A 26258-nucleotide genomic window follows, 5' to 3' on the forward strand; every position below is an offset into this window, starting at 1 on the left:
AAGTGTTGTATGTACGGGTATATCCAAACTTAGTTGTCACATTATCGGTTTAAATTACACCGTTGGTGTGAAACAGAGTAAAGCATCATAAAGATGAGCAAAAAGTATAATCTATACTTGTAAAATACTTCAACAATGCATGATCCGCGCCTTAGCCGCCCCAACCCCCCCACCAAAATGTTCTGTTTTCACACTAAACTCACTAGTTCGCACTTGGATCTTGAAAATTAAGCCGGCGAAATTACAAAGACTAAAAACAATGACTCAAGAAGATACAGCGTCAAGATCCAAGGGAACTACAATCCTAATCCTGCAAAAATTCATCAGTCCATCCCAGATTGCCCTCTATCAAGTATAAACTCGAACCCGGGTTATTAGGCTGTAATAATAATCAACTTAAAGTACTATGTTCGTTCTTGTTTGGAATTCTCCATGTATAATTATATCTGCCAAAACTTGATCTAGTAGTAGTTGTTATACATTTACTATACATCATCCTTTCCTGTTTTATGGGCATGACCTTTCCAGCTATGGCTTTCGGATTTATCATCATCTTCGTCGTCCATGCTATCACCTCCAGTGGTTGAGGTGCACCCTGTAAGCCCTGGGAACTGTAAAGGACCCTCGGGTGAGGCTGATTGCGAGCTGCTTGGCTTTGAGGATTCGCTGTACTGGTCCTGATTCCATGAACCACTCAAGGCCTGCCCATTTTTGTTCCCTGAATCATTCGGGACTCTTCTAGTATGAAGCCTGTATTTCTGCACATTGTAAAAAAGACAGCATCTTAGTGATATGCTCAACAATACATCAACAGAGATTATATCGAAAACTATACAATAAGGCTTCGAAACTCACTTGTAAATGGCTCTTAACTTCATCATTTGTTAGCCCATCCACCCTCATCAGCTCTCGGATTTGTTTCGGAGTTGCCACTGCAATTAGATAGTCACAATCACACATTAATGCAAGGTCTTTGCCACAATCAACAATCAACAATGAACTAATGATAATCTCAAAATGTTCAACCAACTGAATTCCACCTTCCTAGACAAAAACAAAACTTCTATACTTTATAAAGCTTTACAATATACAGTTTTCTTTACAAGATGGAGAAAGCCAACTAATAAACTCAAACTTCCACCAAGAACTAATGATAATCGAACCCCAAATTCAAAAGAAACAAAGGAACCAATACAAGTTAGCTCAATAATTCACATAATACCCTAGCAAATGATTTTAAAACCACATTCATATGAATTATGAAAACAGTATTAACATCATACATGAATGGAGAAGTTATACTACCTTGAGGACCACCAAGCTGTGTCAAGGCATCTACAAATCTCCTGTGCAATTCAGGTGACCAACATCTCCTCTGCTTCCGAGCAGACGGCTGCTGATGGGAAGGCCGTCCAATGGAAGCAGGGGGAGACGAATTCGAAACCCGGGCGCTCCCTAATTTAGGATTAAACACCCTAGAAATGGAATCCTCTTCCGGATGATTGATCATTCCAGGAACCACCAAAGTAAGTCCTGAAACACTTACATCCTCCTTATCCACTTTCCTTCTTAACTCAGGGAAATTACTAGGGTAATTATTATTATGAATTAAGGGCACAAACCCTTGTGATCCTCCCCTAATTTTACTAAGATCATGTATTTCACCCCCTAAATTTTGAATTTTCTTCTCATCTTCCTGCAAACACATAGTAATCTAATCAATAAATAGTCCCAAATCAACCAATTTATCTATGATCATAGTTATACAACCAAATTACATAGAATTCAAAGATAATGTTACCTTTGGTGATTCAGAAACATGGGTTTGTACTTGGTTTGTATTCGAATTGCGAATCAAGTGAGGCGAATTCCATAGTTGAACAGAGCTCATCCAATTTTTCTTATCTTTTCCAGAATCATCCTCACTTGTTCTGTTCAATTCAGTGTTTTCAGCCTCTTTTTTCAACGGAATAAACTCTTCCAAAACCGGTTGATGAGCATTTCTTGTCTTGAATTGTGATGACTCTTGCTTTAAATATGAAATTGCTGCACAAAATCATCATCATCATCATCAAATAAGTCTTTCAATTTCAGCTCAAGAACATCAATAACAATATTCAGCTAAAATAACAAAATTAGACAAAAACTTTTACAAAAACAACAAAATTCCAGCTTAAGCCACATTCATCAAACCCAGAAAAAAAATATGTTAACACACACAAGAAATTATTTGAATTAAAAGAAACCCATTTCTATAAATCCCATTTTAATAACATACACAAACTCGCTTACTTGGTTAAAGTTTTAACGGGTACCCCCAATACCCTAGATCAAATCTCGTCTACATCATTTACACCCGAATAAAATAAAAAACAGAAACGGGATAAAAATAAAAACCCACCCTCTTTTAAGAGAAGCATGCAAAGAGGAAGTTCTCGTTTAAAAACTTCAATCTTGTTTAATTCAGCTTCTAATTGGGTGACAAATCCATCAACTTTATTCAATCTTTCAGAAACATCACCGATCATCGAAACTTCACTAAGAAACCCATTAATCGTTTCAGAAACATAACTCGGCTTCAAATCTAAACTCAGCTCAGGACATACCAACCCCATTATTTAATTTCCTTCAATTTTTTTGGGAAATAAATAAAATTAAAAAAAAAATGAAAAATGGATGATTCAGTGAATGAAAAGCTAAAGTACAGAAATGGAGGAAAGGGATAGTGACGGTGATAAATAGAGGAGAGAGAAAGACAAGAAATGGAATCAAGAAGAGAGAGAAAAATTGAATTGAAATTAAAATTAAAAATAAAAATAAAATGAAGGGAGCAGAGGAGTGGTTTAGGGAAAAAGCTGGAAAGTTGGATTGAAATGCGAAGATTCTGTTTTGGTGCATCGGCGATTTTTCACACACCAGGATTGCGTTTTCGTTTTTTTTTTTTTTTTTCATTTATTTCTTTTTTGATTTGGATTTTATTATATTATTTTATTCTTTTATTACAAGACATTTCCTTTTTGGTTGTCATACTCTTCACGTAATAAGTTATAAGCCCAATAATCTTGTTACTTGTTAGGGTTAGACTTGGCAAAATTGAACCTGATCGTTCGGCCTGTAATAGTGTGATCCAATTTTAACCCTAGATCGCTTGACAACTTTAACCTGATTCACTCCGATGCCACACCATTTTCAATAGGTCCCCTCGTGAAAGAGAGTATGAAAAATATACTCGACTTTTATTGTTTTTTAGTTGACCCCTTTTTATTATCACGTTTATCAACGCATGTTTTTAACGCTCAATAACTTCAATTATCAACATCATAAAATTATAAAAAGTGGATATTAATAAAATATACATATAGATGATTCAAACAAGATCCACATGACTACATTTTATCGTATCTATAAATCACAAAAACGAGTTAAAGTGTAGTCTGTGAATAGTGTAAAAGTCAAACGGTGTCAACTAAAAAAAATGGAGGAAGTATGATTTTAACAATGAACATAGCTTTATCAAAAGAATTTTTTTTTTATTTATTAAATTCATCAATTGACAAGTTGTTGTTATATACAAGTATAAATCTCTTTGTAAATGTCATATGAATTTTTATGTGTGAATAAATTTTTTTTAATTTATTTCATTTGATTTGATTTGATTTTATCTGAACTTATTTTTCTAAATTGAAATAAAACAAATACGAAATATGTGGCTGGCCACATTACAACTTATTTTTTCTGAAATAATGATCGGGGTTACTTGGTCAGTCATGAGCTATTTGGTCATTGGTTATTCAGTTAGGGGTTACTTGGTTAGTGGCTGCTCGATCGGTCAAGGATTACCTAGCCAGGGGCTACTCGTGTGTTAGCTGGCCACACACAAATGTTGTTTAAAATAAAATAATACGAAACAGACAGTTGAAAGTCAAAATGAACTCTGAATAATCAAATCTCATGGGATTCATTGGAGAGACTTCCTTTATATTCTCCTTAAGTAAGTCTTGTTTTTCTTATCAAATCCCATTATGGGCTATTTCTAAAGTGAGGATTCTCATATCATTCGTGGTTTCTTCCATTGAATCAATATAAGTTGGAATATGAATGAGATCGCAAGGGATCAATCTGCTCGATCTCTATGTTGAGAAACTTCTAACTGATCATCTGACATATACCCTCAGTCCTAAGACTCTTAACCATTAATCAATCAATACCTTATTGGTAATCATTTGTATTATATTCACTAATTAATGTGTTTACTCCCTTTATTTTTTTTGGGCTTGTTTTATTTACCTTATTTTCACTTATTTTAGGTCTAATAAGGGCATGTTCACTTCAGATTAATTTCAGTTAAATTCCCAATTTCCTTGTCTAATAAAATATTCAGTTTGTGTGGATACAATATAAAGCCTATCATACCAGACCAACACTGATTTATTAACTATTAATGTAGCAAAGCCTAGCTGAAATCTTAATTCTTTTTTAGTTAAACTGTAATTTTTTTTTTTTTTAAAAAAAAAATCTTTTGTTAATTGCATTTTACTTGTAAGTAGTGGTTACCTGTGGGTTGTTTTCAACTCTTTCCTCCTATTATATTTTTCTATATTATCACTAAACTGATTGATTAATAAACATTGAGATAATCTACCAGACTTGGACAATCTTAAAAAAATATTAAATAATAAAAAAAGTATAAGTAAAATAAAGGACACGAGCTAAAGGTATAAATAAAATATTTTGGCTAATTTATGTAGTAATAATGTATTGCACATGATGATCATCGTTAAGTTGGATTATCAAGCACTCAATAATCCTAGTTGGGCCATGTTTGTAGATTTTCTTGAATTAGATTAATACGAAGTAATAATTAATATTGAGCAGTCATATTTATTCTTACATTGAGCATGAATTGACATGCAATTCTAAAGTCAGTCTTCAATATTTTTACTAATTTCTTAGCCCACAATAATATTATATGTTCAAATTCTTTGGTGAATGTATAAGTGGTAATAGTTATAAAGTATAGATTAGCCATTAAAACAATCATTTACCTAATTATCATGCTTCTATATGATCGACTTAGTTTATCTGAACTTATATAAATTTGTTAGAGTTTTTTAAAATTGTATATTGAGTTTAGACGACATATTTATAAGGAGTGGTTAATGGTGACTCTCTAGTTTTCTTTGAAGTGGCTAACCTTTGCTTAAATGACATACTTCAACGTTCTAGAGCATTATTGATATTGGAAGCAATTAGAATATAATACATGGTTTGTGAATTTTCTAGAACATCATAGATACATGCATTTTTTTTTTCTTTTATTACAGACGAACAAAGTATTTCCAAGTATGTTACTCCCTCCGTTTCGTAATGTTAGTCCCATTTACGTACATCAATGTAAATCTTTGGTCGCAAATATCTTTAATTTCACTCTAGTAAATTTATAAAAATTGGATATTAATAAAGTACTCATCAACACAATAAAATTATATCTTATATGACTATGTTTTTATATACAAAAAAAATTTAGAAAATTCCCTCTAAATTTTAATTGTGAAAAGATTCTGAAAAGATACTGAACTCAGCTGAACTGAACTGAACTCAGCTGAACTGAACTGAACTGAACTCAGCTGAACTGAACTGAATTGAACTGAACTGAACTGAAATGAATATTTTATAAGAGAAGGAAATTAGGAACTGAACTGAACTGAATTGAGCTGAACTGAACTGAACTGAACTCAGCTGAACTGAACTGAACTGAATTTCAACGTAAGAGAACAGGCCCTAACATTATGAAAGAAAGGGAGTATTAAAAACAATATTGTGAGAAACGGAGAACAAAAATAAAAATACATGCATTTTTTAATTACGGACGAGTATATTGGGGTTACGACTCGTAAGAGTATTATTTTTTCTAACTCTTAAGATAAATAAATAACGCCTCCGTCCTTTAATCATTATCGTTGTCAATATTTCGGTCAAATAATAAAAAAAAAAAAAAATTACTATAAATTTTCGTGGTTTTTTCATCTATATGAGATAAATAGCCTAGCTAGAGACTTTAATTATAACTTCGTTTCATTTTTGTGTAATGTATTTTATTTGTTGAGTATGGCCCAAATTTTCTAAGCTCGTTATTTTAGTGGAGTATTGTGCATATTCTAAAAGCTTCCAAAATGATCAACAAAGGTCATTACTTGCTCGTGATTTCTCTAAAGTAATAACATACTTGAACGTTAGTTCTAAAGCATTATTAACATTGGAAGCGATTAGAATATAATACATGGTTCGTGAATCTTCTAGAACATTCTAGATACAAAAAATGATAGAGGAATTACTGGAATATTCCAGCCATTTTTTCCAAACTCCATCCACAACTATAAATTGATTCACGGACATTCAAGACACATACACACACAAGAAACCATATCAAATATAGTTTCTCTCTCTTCCTTGCTTGTAAAAAGTCAAAAAACAGATTAATCGCCGACGCCTATACTTGAATTTAGAAAGGATTCCCAATTCATGGTTACTTGGGGCGTTTTGTGAAAGTAAAGATCGAGGTTTAAGCTCTGCTCACTGAAGTTAGGATTACGGAAAGTAGGACATCACTCTTAGCCCTGTCTCTTGCTGTTCTTCCATTCAAGAGAGAAAATCTGGTTTGCTAGCTTGGCCGAGAAGATCTTTTCCGTTATCTTACCTTTCCCATTCATTTGATCAATCAGTTCAGTTCAGTTCAGTTCAGCTCAGTTAATCATAACAAACCCTAAATAGGAACGGAGTGAATATATAAGAGACTTAAAGATAAGGAATCTAAAATAGTGTGGGGGTAGATCTTAATAAATTAATCTTTCCAAAATTCTACCCATTCATTTGAGAAGAGAAAAAAAGACAATGAATGAATGAATAAATGAAGATGCTTCCCTTTCAATCAAATACACCCAATTTTCATAACCCGACAACCCTTTTTCCAGCCATCTGATTCCCCACTTCTTCATAAGAATCTCCTCATCTCTTTTTTTTAATGTATTTTTTCTTGCTTAAACATTAACCAATCAATTTATTATTACAATTATTATTATTTGTTTTTTTTTTTTTCAAATTCTTTTTATTAATATTTTGTATTTGTACGTTCTTGGTTGGCTGCTCCTACTCCATACATCTGGCGACTTTTGGTCAAAAGAAATAAAATATAGATTAAGATTTACTAATTTTGACAGAATATAATCAAGCCGCAAAGTAATCTTGATTAACCGCCTTTTGTTATATTTAATTAATTTTTTGTGCTATTATAATAATGAAGATTGAAGTTATTACTCGTATTATTATTGTCTTTCATATATTATTAAGCTCATCTTATTAGGACTATCTGATTCATTTTGGATTGTTTTTACTACGACTAGTTAGTATAAAAGAAAATGTTGTTGATGTATGGATGACAACCGCTAATTATTCAACTCAATTAATTAGCTATTTTGTAATGGTTCAATTAATTAAAAGTAAGTTAAATGTACAGAAACTTGCTAGAGTGGGAGGTCAATTTGTAAAGGGGAATTTACTATAGAGGAGTGTAATTTTGGAGGTTTCATTACCTTTAAGCATTTTCTATGAAATGCAGTCTTATATATTGAAACCTTTTTAGACTAGAAAAAAACATAAAACATTTACAACACAATATGAAATTGAAGTACATAATACTCAGTATCGTATTTGAGCTTTTAAGACAAGCATAACATCCTTAAATTAATACTCAGTGAAAATCGTTTAAAAAAAAAAAACGTAGCTATCTCTTTTAGTAGATACACCCTATAACCCTTTGCTGTTTATGGTTAATCATATTGTAACTTATGATTAATGCTTCATATATGGGCTATAGTGTGGCATGTCCAAACTATACAAGTATTTATTAATTGATTGTACATAATTCATAATTGTAAGAATAAGTAAATTGATTGATAGTTAAAATGAGTGCAAAGTGTACAAATTACTCAAATTGGACGTATATTGAGAAGTCATTATTAGATGAGCATCTTTTGGCAAACAATATATTGGAATCCAAGAACAATTACCCAAAAAATAAAAAATAAAATTAAAAAAAGGTATCTTTGTGTAGTGTAGTGTTGTTCTCAGAAGTGTACCACCATGAAATGTTTTCTAGTATGAAGCATTATTACCACCTCGCTTTCCTACAATTTTCAAAAGAATTTTTATTTGTGACCCATAAATTAAATATTACTCTAATAAAAAAGGTACAGTTTGAAGAATCATCCAAAAGCTGTTGAATTCGTTTGCCACAGAGAATCTCTATTATTGGATTCTTGGAGTAATCCCTCTTCAATTTACATTATTTACTACTCCGTACTAATTAGATGGCAAGATAAGACCTTGTTCTTTTAAGCTTTTAAATTGAGCAAAACAGATTTCAACATAGCAAAGCAGATATCAGTAGAGCATAGCATATTAATAGAACTTAGCAAAACAGAATAGATTTTAGCAGAGCAAAACATAACAGACTACAAGTTCTCAAAAGAACAGGGCATAAGTTGATAACAAAGTGCAACTCTAAAAGAATAAATTTTCACTTTGGTATGGCGAGTTGGGACAAGAATGTGACAACTAAAATATTTTAGGCTATACTTACAAGATGATAATGTTTTTTAAATGGGGAAAATCTAGATTAATTGTAAATTCAATTCTTATCATATAGATCCTCCCACTAAATTTGCCCCTTGGAAAAATTGTTCTTTGTATTTTGATTGGTTAGAGATGCCGCAAGAGAAAATTGGTGGGATCAAAGTATTTCGTAAAAATATACTTCGCATGAGAGTAAAATATTGACCCTTTATGCTACGAGACAAACTCGATGGGATATCCTAATAAAGATTATGGAGCAATTCCATTAGAACGAAAGTTAATATACATACAAGTATTTAATAAATTAAATGACATACTAGTATATGGTATTATTCGTCTCGTCATTTAAATTATGTCTAATTGGCAAATAAAACCAAACAATCGAAATTATGTCTTTATAATTGATGATATGAATTATGATGTAGTTGGAAATATCTATGCAAAGATTCAATGAACAAGGCAAGTTTTTCTTTACTTCATGTAGTAAGAAAATCTTATGCAAATCAAAAAAAATATTTTTGGATTCTAAAAAACAAAATAAAAAGGGGAAGAGAATAAATAGTGACGCATAAAAACCTACAGTTTGGATTACGAAATAGAAAAGGACAGAAAAAGGCGTCGTAAGCATTTTAGCAAAGCATCTTACACGTGACGATAAGTTGATATATTCATGGAATTTTCATGAATTGGGCCCTCTTCATAGTACCTTTTGTCCTTCTATCTATTTCTTTCTTGTTTAAATGGAATCTTTCTAAATCATAGAGGTGTACTAACTACTACTCCTAACCTAATTATTAATGTCTTTGTTTTTCACTTTTTCACAATTAATTTGAAAAAGAAAATAAAATCAATGTTTCGATAATATGTACTCGTAGTAACATAAAAGTCTCAGCCCTCTCAAACAAATCTTTTGAATTCTGATAGACTAATACTCTGCAAGTCTAATGAGCTACTCCGTCTATTACCAATTGATTTACACCTTATTGACTCATCAAAACCCCCCCTCCCCCCCCTTTTTTTTTACAAGGGTTAACCTAGAAAAAAATTTAGATTCCACAAATAGTCGGAATTAGGCAATAAACATTATTACATTAACTTGCCTAACCCAAAATATAATAAAAGTACTTGCATTTTTTTTTTTGAAGTGTGAAGTACTTCGTATAACAATGTTACAAGATTCAAACAGAATCCAACTTCAAATCGAATAATCTAACGCACCATCCGAGTATGATCCAAAGTTCCAAACCAAATAACTTATAGCTATGGTGTATTTAGCCTTAGGCTACATTGAAAAGTTATACCAATTTACAAACAATATAGAAGGGTTAAAGTGTGGACTGTGGAAGGAAGGGTTGAAATATACACCAATTTTTGCAATAAATAAATAAAATGGAAGGAAAATCTAAAAATTGGTGGACAAAGGAGAATATGAAATTGTGACAGTTTGACTAAGAAAAAGAGGAGAGAGATTTCAGGTAAATGTGGAGGTGTCGGCTGATTCTATTTCATATGAACATGCCACAACTCCAAGAATCAATTCATCACATCCCCTTCTTTAATTAAAGATTCCTTCTCCTAAACTTGTCTTTCCTTCACAACTTTACCTATAAAATTGGTGTTAATCTAGCTTGTAAATGAGATTTAACTCAACATAAAATTGATTTGAAATAGGCTTTAATCAATAAAATTTGTTTTAAACAACAAATTATTTTTTGATTAGTTAAAGCAGTTTTCGCCCAATACTTCAAGGTGCGTTCTATTCACCTATTTTTACTTATCTGATCTTATATGATCTTATTTGAACTTATCTGAACTTATAAGCCCTTGTTATTACTTATTTTAGTTCTAAGAACTTGGGTAGCCCTGATTAACCCTTTTCACAACTTATGTTTCCTGAACTTATCTTATTTGAACTTATTAATCCTGATCTGAACTTATTTTCCCTGAAATAAGTGAAAATAAGGTGAATAGAACCGGCGCTCAAAGAATATTTAACACGATAAATCAACAAATATACATTATACATTAAATTTTTAATAAGTAAAAAAATTTATTTCAATAAAATCCAAGTATAGAGAAAAAGCCAAATGTAACACTGACATTTTAAACACTCCATAGATTTTATAATTTGACTAGATCAAAATTTAAAAATAGTAGGTTAACAAAAAGTGTTTGACAAAGATAGATTTGGTAGTAGTTAGAGTTATAGGTAATTAATAATTATTTTAAAGAAACAGAAAGCAAAAACCAGCAAGGTCACACTCTTTATCCTAGCAAGCTCATGGTGCCAACCTTAGACAAAGTCATGGATAATAATATATAAAAACTGGTAAATAGATAATCATGTTTATTAGCTCTTTAATATATTTGCTCCCTATCCTAGAAATCTAAAAAAAAAGTCCAGCTAAACGAAATTAAAAACAAACACCAAACAAGGACCTGTTCTCTTACGTTGAAATTCAGTTCAGTTCAGTTCAGCTCCGCTCCTAATTTCCTTCTCTTATAAAATATTCAGTTCAGTTCAGATCAGTCAATGAAAATAGACCCTAAGTAGAAAACGATAAGTTGGGTTTTAGTCCCGATAGAAGACTATTCTAACTTCTATGTATCTCTTCTTAAAAAAAAAAAAAAAAAAAAAAAAAACGCCTAGTGGAATATGGGCCTTGCTACAGGAAATGTAAGCTAATATTGTTTAGAATAGGCCGAATTGTACCATATTCGCAGATCCATTTCCAATTTGGCCCAAAGAAAGAACAATGTCAACAATTTGGTTCTTACAGAAGGCCTTAAGTTATGACTTTGCCACAGTTTAGTCCAAGCATTTCCTTTGATGGTACAAGTCTACTACGCTAAGCCAACATACAGCATGGTATGTCCTCACACGATTTTGGCTCGGCCTGTGGACCAGCATTAATTTTATTTATAAAAGTATAATACACAAAAATTACCTAGTGTATAAAATTTGAAGTATATTAGTATATCACAAAAGAAAAATAATAAAATATACAAGGAGCATAGATTTCAGTCAATATAATTCAAATAGTTGGTTCTCGATATGTAACAGAGTGTTTTCTCTATTTAGGGCTAATCTTAGAGTCTCCTATAAAAACTGCAGCATCAAAATATAATTGGAGTAAAAGACAAGGCGACAAGCAGGAGGGTTGGGCAGTGTCTCAGACTCTCAGGTGATAATTTGCTTAGGACTGCAGACCGTCTGCTGAGGTGAGGATTTGCTAAGGCCATTTACACCATGCATGGCCAAGGCTCTGATACAGAGTTAGGGTACATGAGCTAGGATCGACAACCAACTGACATTTCAAACAACGACTTTGACAAAACTGAAGGGTATCTTGGGGCACTTGGCTTGGGGAGAGGCACTTGAGCAGAGTAAAACCTTAGCTTGCTAACTTATCTTGCTAATGGTAATTGATAAATGAAAATGCAAAAGGGAGTCACAGTTCAGCTTCATTACAAAGCTAACAGGTACAAAGGCACTTGTATTAAATTAAAAAAAGGCTAATTACATCCATGAAGGTCAAGCGGGTCAGAAAAGGGAAAATACAAACTGTTAACTATCCTACCGAACCTGCATCCCACTACTGCTTTTCCAATTGTATACACGGTATGCTGCACTTCCACAAAATTGGTCACCTACATTGCAGGGTGAATTACGTCCAAGTTCCAACACTAGCACTCTGCTCATTGCTCTACTTTGGTCAAATGTGCAGTTAGATACTTTGAGACCGAAAATCCGATGAAAAAATCCACGTTAAATAGTTCCTTTAGCTTTTCATCACACAAAATTCTCCTCTTATCAGAAGGGTCCTTCAAAACACAAGAGCAGTAGTGTTGGTCAGGCATGCTGTGGGTCAAAACTTTAAAATTACAACAGAAGACGTGGATAAACAAGTACGAGTAACTAACAAACTAAGAATATTCCAGAGGTATGATGGTATCCTTTTAGATAAGCCTAGGAAATCAGAGAGATGGTTTAAGACCAAGAATTTCCCAAAACCACAACATTTGAAGTGAGCTACAAATCTCCTCATAAGGAAGGGAAACAAGAAATCATACTATTGAGCAAGATATTGGAAGCATATTATGAAGAATCTGCTACAATGCTAAGTTCCAGCTACAGTTAGATAGATACTAAGGATGTCTTGATGTTCGCAATTTCACCCTTAAAGCCTAATAAGATAGATTTAGTAAATTGATTGTTTCAAGAGGTGGTCTTTCCCAGCAGAAAATTCAAGAAAATATTCTATACCTAATAATGCTAAATTCACATAAATAATAGTTAGCTCATATAATAAAGATCACAGAAAAGCAAATCAGACACCTTGCTTGGACTGTACATTAGCACTTAGTTTTGTTAAGTAGCTATGACAAGAATGTAAAGAAGAGACCATGTGAGAAAAAGTTATATACAAAGACTTAAAAAAATGACTAAGTGAAGCCTTGTAATATGTCGATGCAAGTTTCACAAAAGCAAACAAGTTTCCAAAAAGGAACGAAGAAGAAACAGGACTCTACATGCAATTTTTGTTTGGATAGGTACAACTATGACCGACCCACTATTCTACATATAAGTATATAACTTATACTTTGAAAAACTGTAATAGATAGTTATAATAAGAGAGGACAACGGAGTTAAAAAAAATGGCTACAAATGTGGGAGAGTTTAGACATGCAAAAAAAAGCATTGTCAAATGTGTCAATCCAAAAGGTTAAATTCTAACACTGTTCAGTTTCATGTAATGGAAGGATGGGCATACTGAGCTCAACTCCTACTACCATTTCAGTTGAAATAAACTCTAGTTGAGCAATGAGCATGGCCAACTATATAAGCTGAAACCATAATACTTGAGGAGTTGAAGTCCTTGAGAAGCTTCCAAATTTAAAAGAAAAATACAGTAACATAGATTTTCTTTGAAATAAACACTTCTTTATGTGCAAGCATAAGGTCTAAATATGCACCATTTTGAAATTGTCCTAGTTAGACATAAAACTGAACATGATTCTACAGTTAGTTGCCACAGAACAACTAGAAATAAAATGTTTGTGAGCACTAAATTCCGTGGAAAACTCTAATATCATAGCTTAAATCTTACTGCATCCTACGAGGGTCTCAGCTTTGTTGAGCTGCAGAGAGTGTACATTGTATATGATCTTATTTCTCTTTCAAAAAGTATAAAGAGTGTACATTGTGCTCACCTTATTTTAGTAAACTTAAGTTTAGATAAAAGTAAACATCTTCACCCTTGACCAATTAAGACTAGCAGAGATTGCCAATGCTTTTTAAGAAGGCCCAAAATCATTTTAATGAGTAGCTATATCCCAAAGTAGAGTACAACATGTTTAGAGGTAAAAAAACCTTAAAATTCTCCTTTCAACAGTTGCACTGACATTACATTACTATAAGTGATATGGATGATAGAATCATAAAGCATGAAGAAGCAAATCAAAAATTGAAATATAAGAGGATACACAAGCAACCAGGCTAAAATGAGTTGCACTCGCTTTGTCCTATATAGTTCTCAAATTAGTAAAAGAAAAGTTTCAAGAGAACATCATCACACTAAAGTTTCCTACCCTTTTTCTTACTTTAGCCAGCCATCAAATTTTGTGCACATTCAATGCTTTAATTTTACTACTTTTAGAGACATTTAAAAAGGAGATATTGACATCTATATAAGAAGTTAAGAACCAAGGAGTAAATTATACAAGTACTGGATAAAGCCTCATGTGTAAGAGCTGCAAATTGCAAATACAAGTAGGCATCCCAGTTGCTCTGGGGTTGAAGTTGAAAGGGCACATTCAAAGAAATAATATCAGGCATATTCGCACTTGTTTCCATTATGTGAGCAAAAAATCTTCAAGTTATACATGTTTATATCTGAGGCCACCAACACCAACCCCTCACCCAAAAAAGAAAAATCAAGGAGAAAATGAAAGGAATTTTAAAGTTTTATTGAATAGTTTAGGCAAGCAATACCATACCTGGAGCTGATTCTCCTTTATATAGTTCCAAATCCTCTTGACAGCATCTGACCTACTAAGGGTAGTTTCACCAGTACCAAGGAACTTCACAAAAGCCTCAGAAAGTTGTAGGGGTATAAGAAAACCAGTAGTACCTCCCTTTTTTTGCTTAGCTTTTGGCTTTGATTCTTCCGTATCTAATTGAAGTTATAAAACAAAAAGGGGGAAAAAGATAAGAGAAAATGTAAATACAAAAGGCAACAAGATAGCAATCGTTCATCCTCATATGCAAGCAATTAATTTTGACCAAATACAAGATATTGCCAAACAAATTAGCAGCCTAATTTTAATAGTTCAAAAGTATTACCTTCATCTTTCTGACGTCTTTGCTTCTTTACTGGAGGCCGCCTATCAGTTGGATGATCTATAATAAAAAGTTCAAGCAAAAAAAGTTATACAAGCAAGTTTGATGAATTATCTTTTTAACAAAATGCACACTCTGAAATATAAATTCGCAGCCATTTTAGGCAGAAACACAGACAGTGTACATGCGCACAGTAGAAAACGCAATAAACTGTTATAGTAGAAAGAACTCATGAAGCTGTCTTTCATGTGCTTTCTTCCTTAGCAGTTACAGATCGTAATCCAGGTGACATTACAGTAAATAAGAAGACAAATTTTCCAGGGTGAATCTTCCAACATACCCCTTACTCAACATGTAGGACAAACAACATTGTGATGATGGCACCAGAAATACCACGTCAAAGAGGACATAGCAAAGTCTAGACATCCAAAACAGCATACTTTTTTTTTTTAATGAACTTATGGACCCCTAACGGCCCTAAGAGGCAGCGACCAGACGCTCCAACAGAATGTATGCAGTTCACAACATAAAGAAGGAAGAACTGTAATCTTCTAATCCACAATGTTCCAAAATAGTGCAATTTACTTTGAAGTATAATGTCCCTGGATTGAGCTAATGCAGTCAGAATTATTTTGGAACTAGGAACTACTATTGCATCTGATACTATTTTAACTATCGACATCAACATCATTACCCCAATGCCCCTACAGAGGATCCAGTCTTAGGTTGTATAGGGATTTTATATTTAATTTAGATGTATACAAGTCAATTCTTGTTCTTTGAGCTTTAAGATTAGCTCCATTCATGTCAGAAAATGCAAGTCTGCTAGCTTATAGCAAAAGTAATGACAATGAAAGATGATTATAAAACAAGCGATATATACCTTCTTCTGACTCAAGCGGCCATATATGCTTGGAGAGAGCTTTATTCATCTGGAACATGTTGATGGTATCTACACGAAAAATGGAATGCAACATCTTGTCACATTTTATGTTACGCCTGTTATTTGGATCTTGCAAATCCTTCTCTTTAATATATGCCCAGAGTTTCTTAACTACCTGAAGCCAAACAGAATTCGGCAATACAGAATCCACGGTTTAAACATTGAAAGTCTAGCAACTCTGATTAACATGAAATGAGATGATAGAAATAGTAGAGTATCACCTCAGTTCGAGCCATCTCAGGTTCACCAACAAACTCTTGAAGTTGGGGGGAAAGACTACATAATCTGGTAAAGCCGGTTCCTTTTCTTTTCTTCTTTGCCTCCCCATCCGTGGACCTAGTTTTTGAAAGAAAAAGGCAAATTGTCAAGGCAAAAAACAAGCTGCATTTAAGAATCAAAGGCAAAGAGTGCTTCATGACTACATTGTTGCCACATCAACACCTACAACACATCAAGGAGATGTTGCATATGAAACAAAATTATATCGGCCCCAAAATGCTTCAAAGCATTAAAAATTGCACCCAATTACCTATGGTATCCCAGTCAGGTACTTTTTTTTAGAGATATCAAAAAGGCCAAAAACCCTAATTCTGTTTTTAGTTCGGTGAAAAATCATTTTCTAGGCAAGCTGGTAACCCATTTCCTCAAATTGGTTTGCTTAGCAAAAATTTATTTTTGTCAAGAATATTTAGGTCAGGAAGATGGGTTTCCTAGTGTTCTTGGTTTATTTAAAATCGAAAACAATTTTCCCAATAGTAGAATATAGTCTCCCAAGGGGATTAAACATTTTCCTTTCATAAGACAAAAAACCACATGTACCTTCTTCTTTCTCCCTCCCATATCTATCCAACCCTTCCATATTCCCTTACCGTTTTCTCTCCATCTTTTCTTGCAAATAACCATCCGAAATTAAAATCATTTTACAATGAAAATGTTTTCCGTCAAACCAACATAGCCTAAGTCGAAAATAGTTTTCATAAGTGCAAAAAACACAACGGTTTCGAAACTAAGGATTTTAACAATTCCTTCTCCATCCCTCCCCCACCTCCACTTCCCCTCTCTTCCATTTCTTCCCTACCATTTCCCTCTTCCTTTTCTCTCTCTTATTAACTTTTTCACCAACAAATCAAACATTTCATAAATTCCCATTGAAATACACATTCCAATCAAATTATAAAATCCAATTCAAAATGTACTACTGTACCATTCAAACAAATGCATGAAAAGAACATGTCATAGGACATGATGCGCATCGTACTCTCCAAAACATATTCTAAGTATTACCAAACACACCAATCTCTTAAAGAACTACTACAAATTCTTCAATACTATAACTAACTAATCAACTATAACAACATACATGCAAAACCAGTCAATAGCAAACCATCACCTAAAAAACAACTACTAATTCAATCCATCAATTTATGGCTATAATTTCATTCTTTGAATAAAATAATTCATAATAAAATTCAAACAATTTAAAAAAAAAACATCTTTCTTTAAAATTAACCGAAATTACAAAACCAATAAAAACAAATAAAATTAGTATCAACTCAAAAAAAACAACAAACCTCTTTTCTTCCTCCTCATCATCTTCCTCATTCTCATCCTCTTCCTCGTCTTCGGCTTCGGCTTCTTCAACCGCCTCCTTTCCGTCTTCTTCCGGCGCCTCTTCGCCGGCGCCGTCGTCGTCACCGCCGTCTTCCGGCGGCGGACTCACATTTCCGTCTTCGTCGGCGCCATTGACGTGACCTTCGTGAAGAATTTGATCAATTTGTTGAGAAATGAACTTTTTGCGATCAGTCAAATCTTCGCCGAAGTCGGCTTGAAGCTGGCGGCGCACGGCGGCGGGAGTGGTGGTGTTAAGGTCCGACGTCCGGAGGATTTCGCGGAGTCGGCTCACTAGGTCCGAGTCCGATACCATTTCGGGTTATTTGACCCGGATCCGTTTAACAAAACTTGAGAAGAAGGGAAGAAACAAGAAAGGAAATTTGTAAGAGAGAGAAAATAAAGAAAGGAAGAGTTTGCTTTGACACTTGGATTTATAAAAGTGAAATTGTGGTGGGGGTGGCGTAATTTGGATGACAAAGTTACCAACAAAGCAACTAACAATCGGGTTCGGGTTTGGGTTTGGGTTTGGAGTCGGAGTTGGGGTCGGGTTTGGGTGTTGGAAGAATGGAAGTTAGGACATGGAGTTTGACCCGTTTGAGGGAATTGGGAGATCCGAAAGGTGTTGTAAACTCACATGTTTTCACTAAAAGCTAGGTCTTGGAGTTTTCATTTAGAAGAACATAGTCTTATATAGAGTAGTCAATTTGAGCCACAAGTGTGATTGTTTCATCCATATCTCTCCCTCCTTAGGAAGCAAATCATAATAATTCTTGGGGTGTATGAATTATGAGGATTGCATTTAAAGGGGTTCGTGTATCTTAGCTGTATGCAAAATTATAATGGATACATTTGATATCTGTATCAAGCATATATATAGGCTGAATAAATGTGAGAGTTGTAATGTATAGAATCATAATGGATACACTTGTCAGCTGTATCAGTAGTCAACATGTATTATGTAAGCTAGATAAGTGTGAGATTTGTAATGTGTAGAATTATAATAGATAAACTTGATTGTTGTATCAGACGTAGCAAAATTATGTAGGATGGATATGTGTGGATGCTAAAATGTGCAAAATTATGATAGATACACTTTTGTCAATTGTATCATACGTCAGCATGTATTATAAGTGTGAGATGTTGCAATGTGCAAAAATGGATACACTTGTCAGTTGTAACAGGCTTCAGCATATATTATGTAGGCTGGATAAGTGTGAGATGTTGTAATACTCTTGACATCATGACATAATTGATATGTTTCTTTTCAAAAAGCTTTTATATCTTTCCCTTTTTAACAGCGAGATTTCAGGCGTAAGTTGTGTAACAGCTGTTATAACGTTCACTTTCACATGAATTCTGTCACACACTGATACATGTATGACACATTTATTTACACCAATCTTACAAGATTAGAGTAAATTGTTAACATAAAGACATTGTTGTTTTTCTTTTCGTTTTTAATTGCGGAATTTCAGGTTTAAGTTGCGTAACAGCTGTTGTAACGTTCAGTCTCACATAATTTTTGTTCAACATAAAACTCTCACATGTACAATACATTTACACCAGTCTTGCAAGGTTAGGGTAATTTGTCAAACTCTAAGTGTATGTATTGCGTAACAAATTCCACAATAACAAAATAGGTAAAATGACATATTTTCTTTTCAAAACAACAAATTAATGGCATTATATGGCATCTTGAATGAACTTCATTTCTATCTAATAGTTACACAACTTATACTTCAAACTTCACACTCTATTCCATACTTTTGACCTTATAAATGCACTATACCTTTCTCACTCAAATCTGTATCTTACACTATTTTTACTCTTGTGAGTGGCGTATTGTGCTCCTTATTTAACCCGTGCGTTTTACACGTTTGCACATATCTAATGAATACACCATGAATGTCGGGAGAGCATGAATAACTCTCCTTGAAGACATAATTTTAATCTATAATTCTAACAAGATTTAATTTCATTGCAGTAAGACAAGACTAAAGAAACTTGTTAGCTTTTTGATTTGATGCAAGTCATGTAGCTAACTACCCAAGGGTGAAAACAGTAAAATGATACCTAACTTCTTTTTTTAGCAATTCAAAAGATTCCATGGTATAAAAAAGTGACAAGATTAAGCCATTTAAGACTTTAAGTTGATATAATATGACAAGTAACATTTAAAGGTTAAAATTAACCTTCTAAACCTACCAATTTCTATATTTCAAGCATTTGTGGGGTGGAATGTGGTCCAAACTACATGTTCATAAGAAGATTCAGAAAGGGATAGTCTCTCTATTTCTCTGATATACCAAACTTGCTGTTTTCATAGAGTAAGATATTTATATTAGAGAAACCCTAAGAGGTGTTCCTGATGCTGTTGTGGATAAGGAATAAGGACATGTAAAGCTCATATCCAAACATCTGATGACCATCTTCTCTTGGCAATCAGCATGATAATGACTACCTAGCTGTAACTTGTCCTCATCGTTGTGACACCAACAGGTCGTGAAGTCTCGTTTTACCAGGGTCTTGATGAGGGAAAATAAATCCCTCTCAAAGATGAGCCGAAACTGTACAATCTCTGGGCATTTTCAAAGCTTTATTACATGCATTGCTGCCATTGTACATAGGGGGAAAGACCCTTCAAGATTGAATTGAGCCCATCTCTAAGATAGGGTTTCCATGACTCGGTCTTTGACATTTTCTACAATCTCTAGTCTCTTAACATCAACCTTATATTTCTCCCACAGGACAAAAGAATGAGAAAATACAAGAAATGCACATCTATAAAACATGAGTTCAGCACCATAGGTTAACTTAATTGGCTCCTATCTAAATTACACGCTGAAGTTTCTACATCCTTTGGCTATGTACAGCCCTTTGCTCACACAAGTATCAAAAAACAGAGAGCCTCTGATGTACTCAATCAGCAAAAAGAAGCCGATGCATTAATGTGGCCATCACTTTGGAAGGGTTCTCCTCAAATTCGTCTTGTAAAGATATTGAAGTTTAAAGACAACCAAGCACAAATTAACACAAGTCTTCAAGGATCATCACTTTCACACAAACCAGAATGAGCATTCCTGCCATTATCAGAATTAAACTCGCTACGAGATCAGATACTTGACTTTTCTGCAGTTATATTCTCCGAGGGCTGTTCATCAGCTTTTAGGAAGTCTTGTAAGTCATTTAGAAGGTAAGGTTCTATAAGTCTCCAAAAGCTAGCAGAATGGCTTCCCATAAAGCCCAACCAAAATACCTTGCCCTTTTGCTTTATCCTAAACTCCAATGACTTTGATTTTAATGCTTTAAACACCCTCTCCACATCACCCTTGCTTCCTTTTACCTTCAGCAAAATATCCCCACTTGGTGTAGTGTATCCACCATACATAAACCAGTAAGCAAGAACACGTGGTGTCAGCCATCGATGAATTAATTTGGGAATGCTCTGTTTTCCTTCTTTCCAGAACTGATGAGCGTAGAAACCAAAACAAGTATGCGGGACTGTCAAAAATTCTGAAGGGATATCATCACTGTCATCTGTTGAGCCATTGGAATGTTGTAGCCATTCGTGGAACTCATTATATATATGTCTTTTCAAGATTGTATGTATACCAGAATCATCCTTGAACTTAAAATTGACAAAATGTAACTTCTTTTCCCCTGCATACTCTATTTGCAACCCACCGAGCAGCAAACCCACCAAAATCTCTCTTTGTTCTGGAGTCAGTTTCAAGGTCACATATTTCTCAATAAATTTTTTGGTAGAAGTAAAAAGGTGCTCCAGCTTCTCCATCAAAGAGGGCTCGACCTCATATTTCTTCTGGCGCATGAACCTATAGAGTTTTTCAGCCTTCATGTTATCCCCACAAGCTAGGTACCCGCTTAAAAGGCTATTACATGACCTGCTGCTGACACCAATAGCCTCATTTTCTATCATCTGGTTGAAGATTCTCTCTGCCTTCTCAATATTGCTAGTTTTCACCAATGAGTCCAAGTAGATACCATAAATAGCCCGATTTGGGCGGCATTTGTCAAGGCATTCCAAGAAGGTGGACTCAACTTTATCATGTAAGCTTAATTTGTAATACATATTTAGGAGATCCACATAAGATGCGGTAAGAGACTTTAGACCACTCCCAACGCACTCTTTCATAAGAGACTCAGCATGCTGTACCTCTTGACTATTACACATAATCTCTATGATCTTCTGGTATGCCACATTGTTTATCTGTCCACACTGCTCCTGCATTTCTCTAAATATATCCAAAGACTTCAGAGGTTCCCCAACCTCAGCATAGACACCCATTTTATACATATAAGCTTGAGGAGAAATACCACCATCACAATTTAGAAGCTTAAGCCAGATCTTTTCCGCTTCATCCACTTCACCTACTTTCGAACAAGCCCTCAGAATGGATAAGAGAGTATCTTTGGTCTCAGGAATTCTCCTCATATTCATCTCCTTCAACAGATAAAATATTCGCTCTTTGTCAATGATATCCTGATGACTATGAAGCCAAAGGAGACCACTATAAATTTCCTCGCGTATCTCTAATCCACAGGTTGCAAGATTATGAAAAATGAACTCAGCCTGTTTAAGATACGGCTTTGCAGAACTAGCAGGTATGCTAATTAGAGCTCTGAAGAGAGCATTATGCAAACTAAGCCGAGGACGGTATGCTCCTAAATGTATCATACGATAGTAAATTTCACATGCTTCCTTAAGGCAGTCCTCACCCGGGGCACTGAGATATGCAACAATCAAAATATGAAATGTTGATTCACTAGGTACCCGTCCCTGATTGATTATGTCATCATAAATCTCCCGACATTTTGCATATTTCCTCTCTCTACCAATGCAATCAGCAAGCTTGGTAGCCAGAGCAAAATCAAATCGAAACCAGTGTTGCTGGATCATCCACTTGTACACCTATCATGTTTAATGGATAATTATATAAGAAAAAGGTGCATAAAAAATACATCATACAGAATAAAGTCTACGGAACACAAGTTTGTAGTCCCTAGTCACAACAGCGTATATTATTCATCTTAATTTACCTATGAATAACTAGAAAACCTAAAATGAATTCCACAAACAAGAAACTAAAGCAATGGCCTATAAGTGATTGTTCTTTTTTCTTTAGGGAGCAATCCTAAAATATATGAGTCTACAGACATATCAAGGAGCAGCAGATGAAAAGCTGGGATGGTTGCTGGTTGCCTATGTAGTGATCGCATTTGCATTCAAAAGGAATCGTATCGAATGTCAGTCATATAATTCTTGACAATAGGACAATGCCATAAGAAATTACCATTGCTTCATTTTTAGGAGGGACAGCAAACATATCCTCTAGAAAAGGGCATTAGCTAGTGTACTCAAGGGTTTAAAATTCTACTCTAGGCAAGGCTTTATAATCTCTAAACATCAAACTAGTTTTGAGTCACCTCTCCCATAATCAATTCAATCTCCAATACATAGATTAAACTGGCAAAAATGGACTGCTTTGATTTCTACCATAGCATAAGGGAGCCCAAGAAAGTAAGGCAGCGAACTTTAGGAGTCAATGTTCTCCCTCGCTATTTGTTGGATTTAAAAATGTAAACTTTGCTTCATCATCCATTGCACAACGATCCTTGTACACTAAAAGAGCAACAGTGCTCATTGGCACCAGTACAATTGGCCTTGTCAAGTTAACTTTGGGGTGAAATTCTATACTAGCCAAGGCGCTATGATCTCTAAACATCAAACTAATGTTGATTCACCTCTCAACGTAATCAATCCAATCTTCCATGCAAAGATTAATCTAGAAAAATGTTTTACTTCATTTCAACCACTGCTTAAGGGAGGCCAACAAAACAAAGCAGCGACTTCTAGGCATCAGTGTTCTCACTCACTATTTTGTTGGATATCATCAATGTAAACTTTGCTTTCATTATCCAAAAGCACAACATTCCTAGTGCACTAAAGGAACACATGTGGTCATTGGCACCCATGTTCATGATTCAATTTGCGTAGCCTTATCTAGAAGTTAACTATAGGGTATGAAACTCTATTCTAGGCAAAGCCCTTTAATTTCTAAACACCAAACTAGTTTTAGGTCACTCTCATCATAATCAGTCCACTCTCTGTCAGAAAGATTTATCTGGCGAAAAATGGATTAATTTGGTTTCGACCCCTCCTTAATGGAAGCCAACAAAGGAAGCAGCGAAATATAGGTGTTTAGGTTCTTCCTTACTATTGTGTTGGATATCATACATGCAAAATTTGCTTTCATCATCTAAATGCACAATGCTCCTTATACACTAACTAAAAGAACACAATACACAAGTGCTCATTGGCACCCGTATCCATGATCTAATTTGCTTGGCCTTATCAAGTTAACTTTTTGGTATGGAATCCTATTCTAACCAAAGCCCTATAATTTTTAAACATCAAACTAGTTTTGAGTGACCTCTCACCATAATCAATCCAATCTCCTATACAAAGATATCTAGCAAAAATGGATTATTTCAATTTCAACCATTCCTTAAGGAAGCCCAACAAAGCAAAGCTGCAAACTATAGGCATCAAAGTCCTCCCTAACAATTTTGTTGGATATCATCAATGTAAACTTTGCTTTCAACATCCGAATGCACTTTGCACACTAAAAGAACACAAGTGCTCGATTGCTCATTGGCACCCATGTCCATGATCTAATTTGAATTAACTTTTGGGTATAAAATTCTATTCCCCTAATTTCTAAACATCAAACTAGTTTTCATTTTCACCATAATCAATCCAATCTCCATTACAAACAATCAATCAATCGAAAACCCGATTCCTTCTCTCTCAATCACTAAACTTTCAATCATTCAAAACCATACTCTAAGGTCTAACTCAATTTTTGTCTACTAATCCAAACATAGCAATAACACATAAAGTTCATAATCATAAAAAACCAATCCAACATAGAATCCAAACTGAAAAATAAAGAAAACACAAAATCATACCGCAAACGCAGTATCATTAAGACGAATACGAAGAAAATGGTGCGCAATATAAGTAGCATCGGGTTGCCGCACCCATTTTTTCTGGGCAGTAAGAAGTCGAATTTGAGTAGGACGTTTTTGACAAGGTAACTCTTTACAAAGCCAAGCAATCTTCGACCGTCGCCAATTCTCCGGCAATTCCTCCAATTCCGTCACCTCCACCACCGGCGACTCAAACTGCATATCAATCTTCCTCATTTCACCACCATTTTTATCCCATTCAATATCAAAATTATGCAATTCTATCTCATTTAAATCAACACCCACATCATTATCTGTTTCGGGTTCATTGCCCACCAAGTGTTCGACGGAAGTTCCAGGTGAAGTAGCGCGGGGTGTAAGTGGGGTAGTTTTCAGGCATGGTGGTGATGACGTGGAGGAGAGAGAAAGGGGGGTTTTGTGGAGGGGTGAAGATGGTGGATTGAGGAAGAAGGGGAGAGAAAAAGATGAGAGTTTGAGGGTTGAAGGAGGAGGAAGAGAGTTGATGAGAGAGAGTGGATAGAGTTGTTGTTGTGCTTTGCCAAGGTTAACTAACAGCATTTCTGAGTTTTGATTTGTGCTTCAGCCTAGTAGTTTTCTAGTTCTTATCCTGGTTTTCTTAAGCTCTCAAATCACTTCAACACTCAAACACAATTCGGTATGTGTATAACGGAAATTCACATTAGTGTATAACACTAGTGTGATTGTGTTGCCAAGAGTCCAATAGCTCAAAATTTTTTTTGGTATGAGACCATGAGACGATTATTTCGTAACATATAATATAAACGTCACATGACATTTACAATATACGGAGTACAATATATAAAGAAGTATTATGTTTCAATGTGTCATATGTGAAGTAATTGATGCAAAATGGTTAGGATGACTTTTGTAAATTATGGAGTGATATTTTTTTATGTCTCATAACGTGAATCATCTTATATTAAGAGTTGTCAATACTTCTAAATTTGCATAGCACTTGCTTCAAAGTGTTGGAAATTTTAAGCTTTTCGATCTATAAATGTCTAAAGAATCAACAATTATCTTCAATGACGATCCTATTGGCCTTTTCTCATGATTCCTAGCCTAATTGAGTCTTGAAAGACAATCAATGAGGGTATGAATTTGACATGGACAATATATAATAGATCACATACATTGTTGAAACTTATAGAGGATTCCATTGGTTTTATCCGGACAACACGCCCTCAAACATTGCTAGATTTATTGCTTTCTAGATCAATTAGTTGTTTCTTTTGTGAGACTATTTTCTCCCATCTTCAAGCAAGATAACTCATCATAACAAGTGATTGATGATCGCGCTTAATTAGTGATTGATGATCGCACTTAACTAGTGATTGATCATCTCATCAATTCAATCCTATGAGGCTATAACCACTAGTGTTTATCCCTTCTTGTGGGTGAGGTAACCTCACTTTCCATTTGTATTGTATAATTTGATTTACAGATTTTTTTATTTGGAAAAGAGATTATGTCTACCTTTTTTTTTTCCCTCTTTGATCAATCTAATATTAATATTACATTATCACATCTAATAATCGAGTAATTTTCATATTCGAAAATTTCATGAAATTTTCATATAAATACGAATATAATAACTGAGCAATTTTACTAAATGATTAATGTACTTATAAAGCTAAAATAGACTCAAATCATAATATCTCATATCATACCAAACCAGGTCAAATCAATGCGAAAATT

The 26258-nt window shown here is 34.2% G+C and overlaps 3 protein-coding genes across 3 annotated transcripts; all 3 read right to left on the reverse strand.

The window, feature by feature from the left end:
- Nucleotides 1-20: 20 nt before the first annotated feature.
- On the reverse strand, nucleotides 21-2814 carry LOC145619408 (transcription factor HHO6-like). The gene is made up of 5 exons (XM_081674091.1): nucleotides 2402-2814; nucleotides 1802-2046; nucleotides 1306-1696; nucleotides 856-932; nucleotides 21-758 (listed from the first exon to the last, which is right to left on the reverse strand). Exons 1-5 carry the CDS (start codon nucleotides 2613-2615, stop codon nucleotides 486-488), a joined length of 1200 nt encoding a protein of 399 aa, XP_081530217.1. The 5' UTR covers nucleotides 2616-2814; the 3' UTR covers nucleotides 21-485.
- Nucleotides 2815-12057: 9243 nt separating this feature from the next.
- On the reverse strand, nucleotides 12058-17916 carry LOC145620386 (uncharacterized). The gene is made up of 6 exons (XM_081675059.1): nucleotides 17489-17916; nucleotides 16139-16253; nucleotides 15858-16032; nucleotides 14978-15034; nucleotides 14632-14807; nucleotides 12058-12456 (listed from the first exon to the last, which is right to left on the reverse strand). The coding sequence occupies exons 1-6, from the start codon at nucleotides 17839-17841 to the stop codon at nucleotides 12331-12333; spliced, it is 1002 nt and encodes a 333-aa protein (XP_081531185.1). The 5' UTR covers nucleotides 17842-17916; the 3' UTR covers nucleotides 12058-12330.
- A 2189-nt stretch (nucleotides 17917-20105) lies between these two features.
- LOC145621366 (pentatricopeptide repeat-containing protein At2g15820, chloroplastic-like) lies at nucleotides 20106-25098 on the reverse strand. Its single transcript, XM_081676098.1, has 2 exons — nucleotides 24519-25098; nucleotides 20106-22458 (listed from the first exon to the last, which is right to left on the reverse strand). Exons 1-2 carry the CDS (start codon nucleotides 25095-25097, stop codon nucleotides 20641-20643), a joined length of 2397 nt encoding a protein of 798 aa, XP_081532224.1. The 5' UTR covers nucleotide 25098; the 3' UTR covers nucleotides 20106-20640.
- Nucleotides 25099-26258: the final 1160 nt, after the last annotated feature.

Source organism: Chenopodium album, chromosome 27, assembly GCF_948465745.1.
Source record: "Chenopodium album chromosome 27, dcCheAlbu1.1, whole genome shotgun sequence".
NCBI lineage: Eukaryota > Viridiplantae > Streptophyta > Magnoliopsida > Caryophyllales > Amaranthaceae > Chenopodium > Chenopodium album.

What these genes read in the sequence shown, in the direction of transcription:
- LOC145620386 (XM_081675059.1), bottom strand. Translation starts at nt 17,841, where the DNA reads ATGGTATCGGACTCGGACCTAGTGAGCCGACTCCGCGAAATCCTCCGG. An exon ending in GCCGCTTGAGTCAGAAGAAG is followed by an intron (nt 15,035 to 15,857) that starts GTATATATCGCT and finishes TTTTTATTATAG; the next exon opens with ATCATCCAACTGATAGGCGG. An exon ending in AAGACGTCAGAAAGATGAAG is followed by an intron (nt 14,808 to 14,977) that starts GTAATACTTTTG and finishes AACTTCAATTAG; the next exon opens with ATACGGAAGAATCAAAGCCA.
- LOC145621366 (XM_081676098.1), bottom strand. Translation starts at nt 25,097, where the DNA reads ATGCTGTTAGTTAACCTTGGCAAAGCACAACAACAACTCTATCCACTC. An exon ending in TTAATGATACTGCGTTTGCG is followed by an intron (nt 22,459 to 24,518) that starts GTATGATTTTGT and finishes TAAACATGATAG; the next exon opens with GTGTACAAGTGGATGATCCA.
- LOC145619408 (XM_081674091.1), bottom strand. Translation starts at nt 2,615, where the DNA reads ATGGGGTTGGTATGTCCTGAGCTGAGTTTAGATTTGAAGCCGAGTTAT. An exon ending in ATGTTTCTGAATCACCAAAG is followed by an intron (nt 1,697 to 1,801) that starts GTAACATTATCT and finishes ATGTGTTTGCAG; the next exon opens with GAAGATGAGAAGAAAATTCA. An exon ending in ACAGCTTGGTGGTCCTCAAG is followed by an intron (nt 933 to 1,305) that starts GTAGTATAACTT and finishes ATCTAATTGCAG; the next exon opens with TGGCAACTCCGAAACAAATC.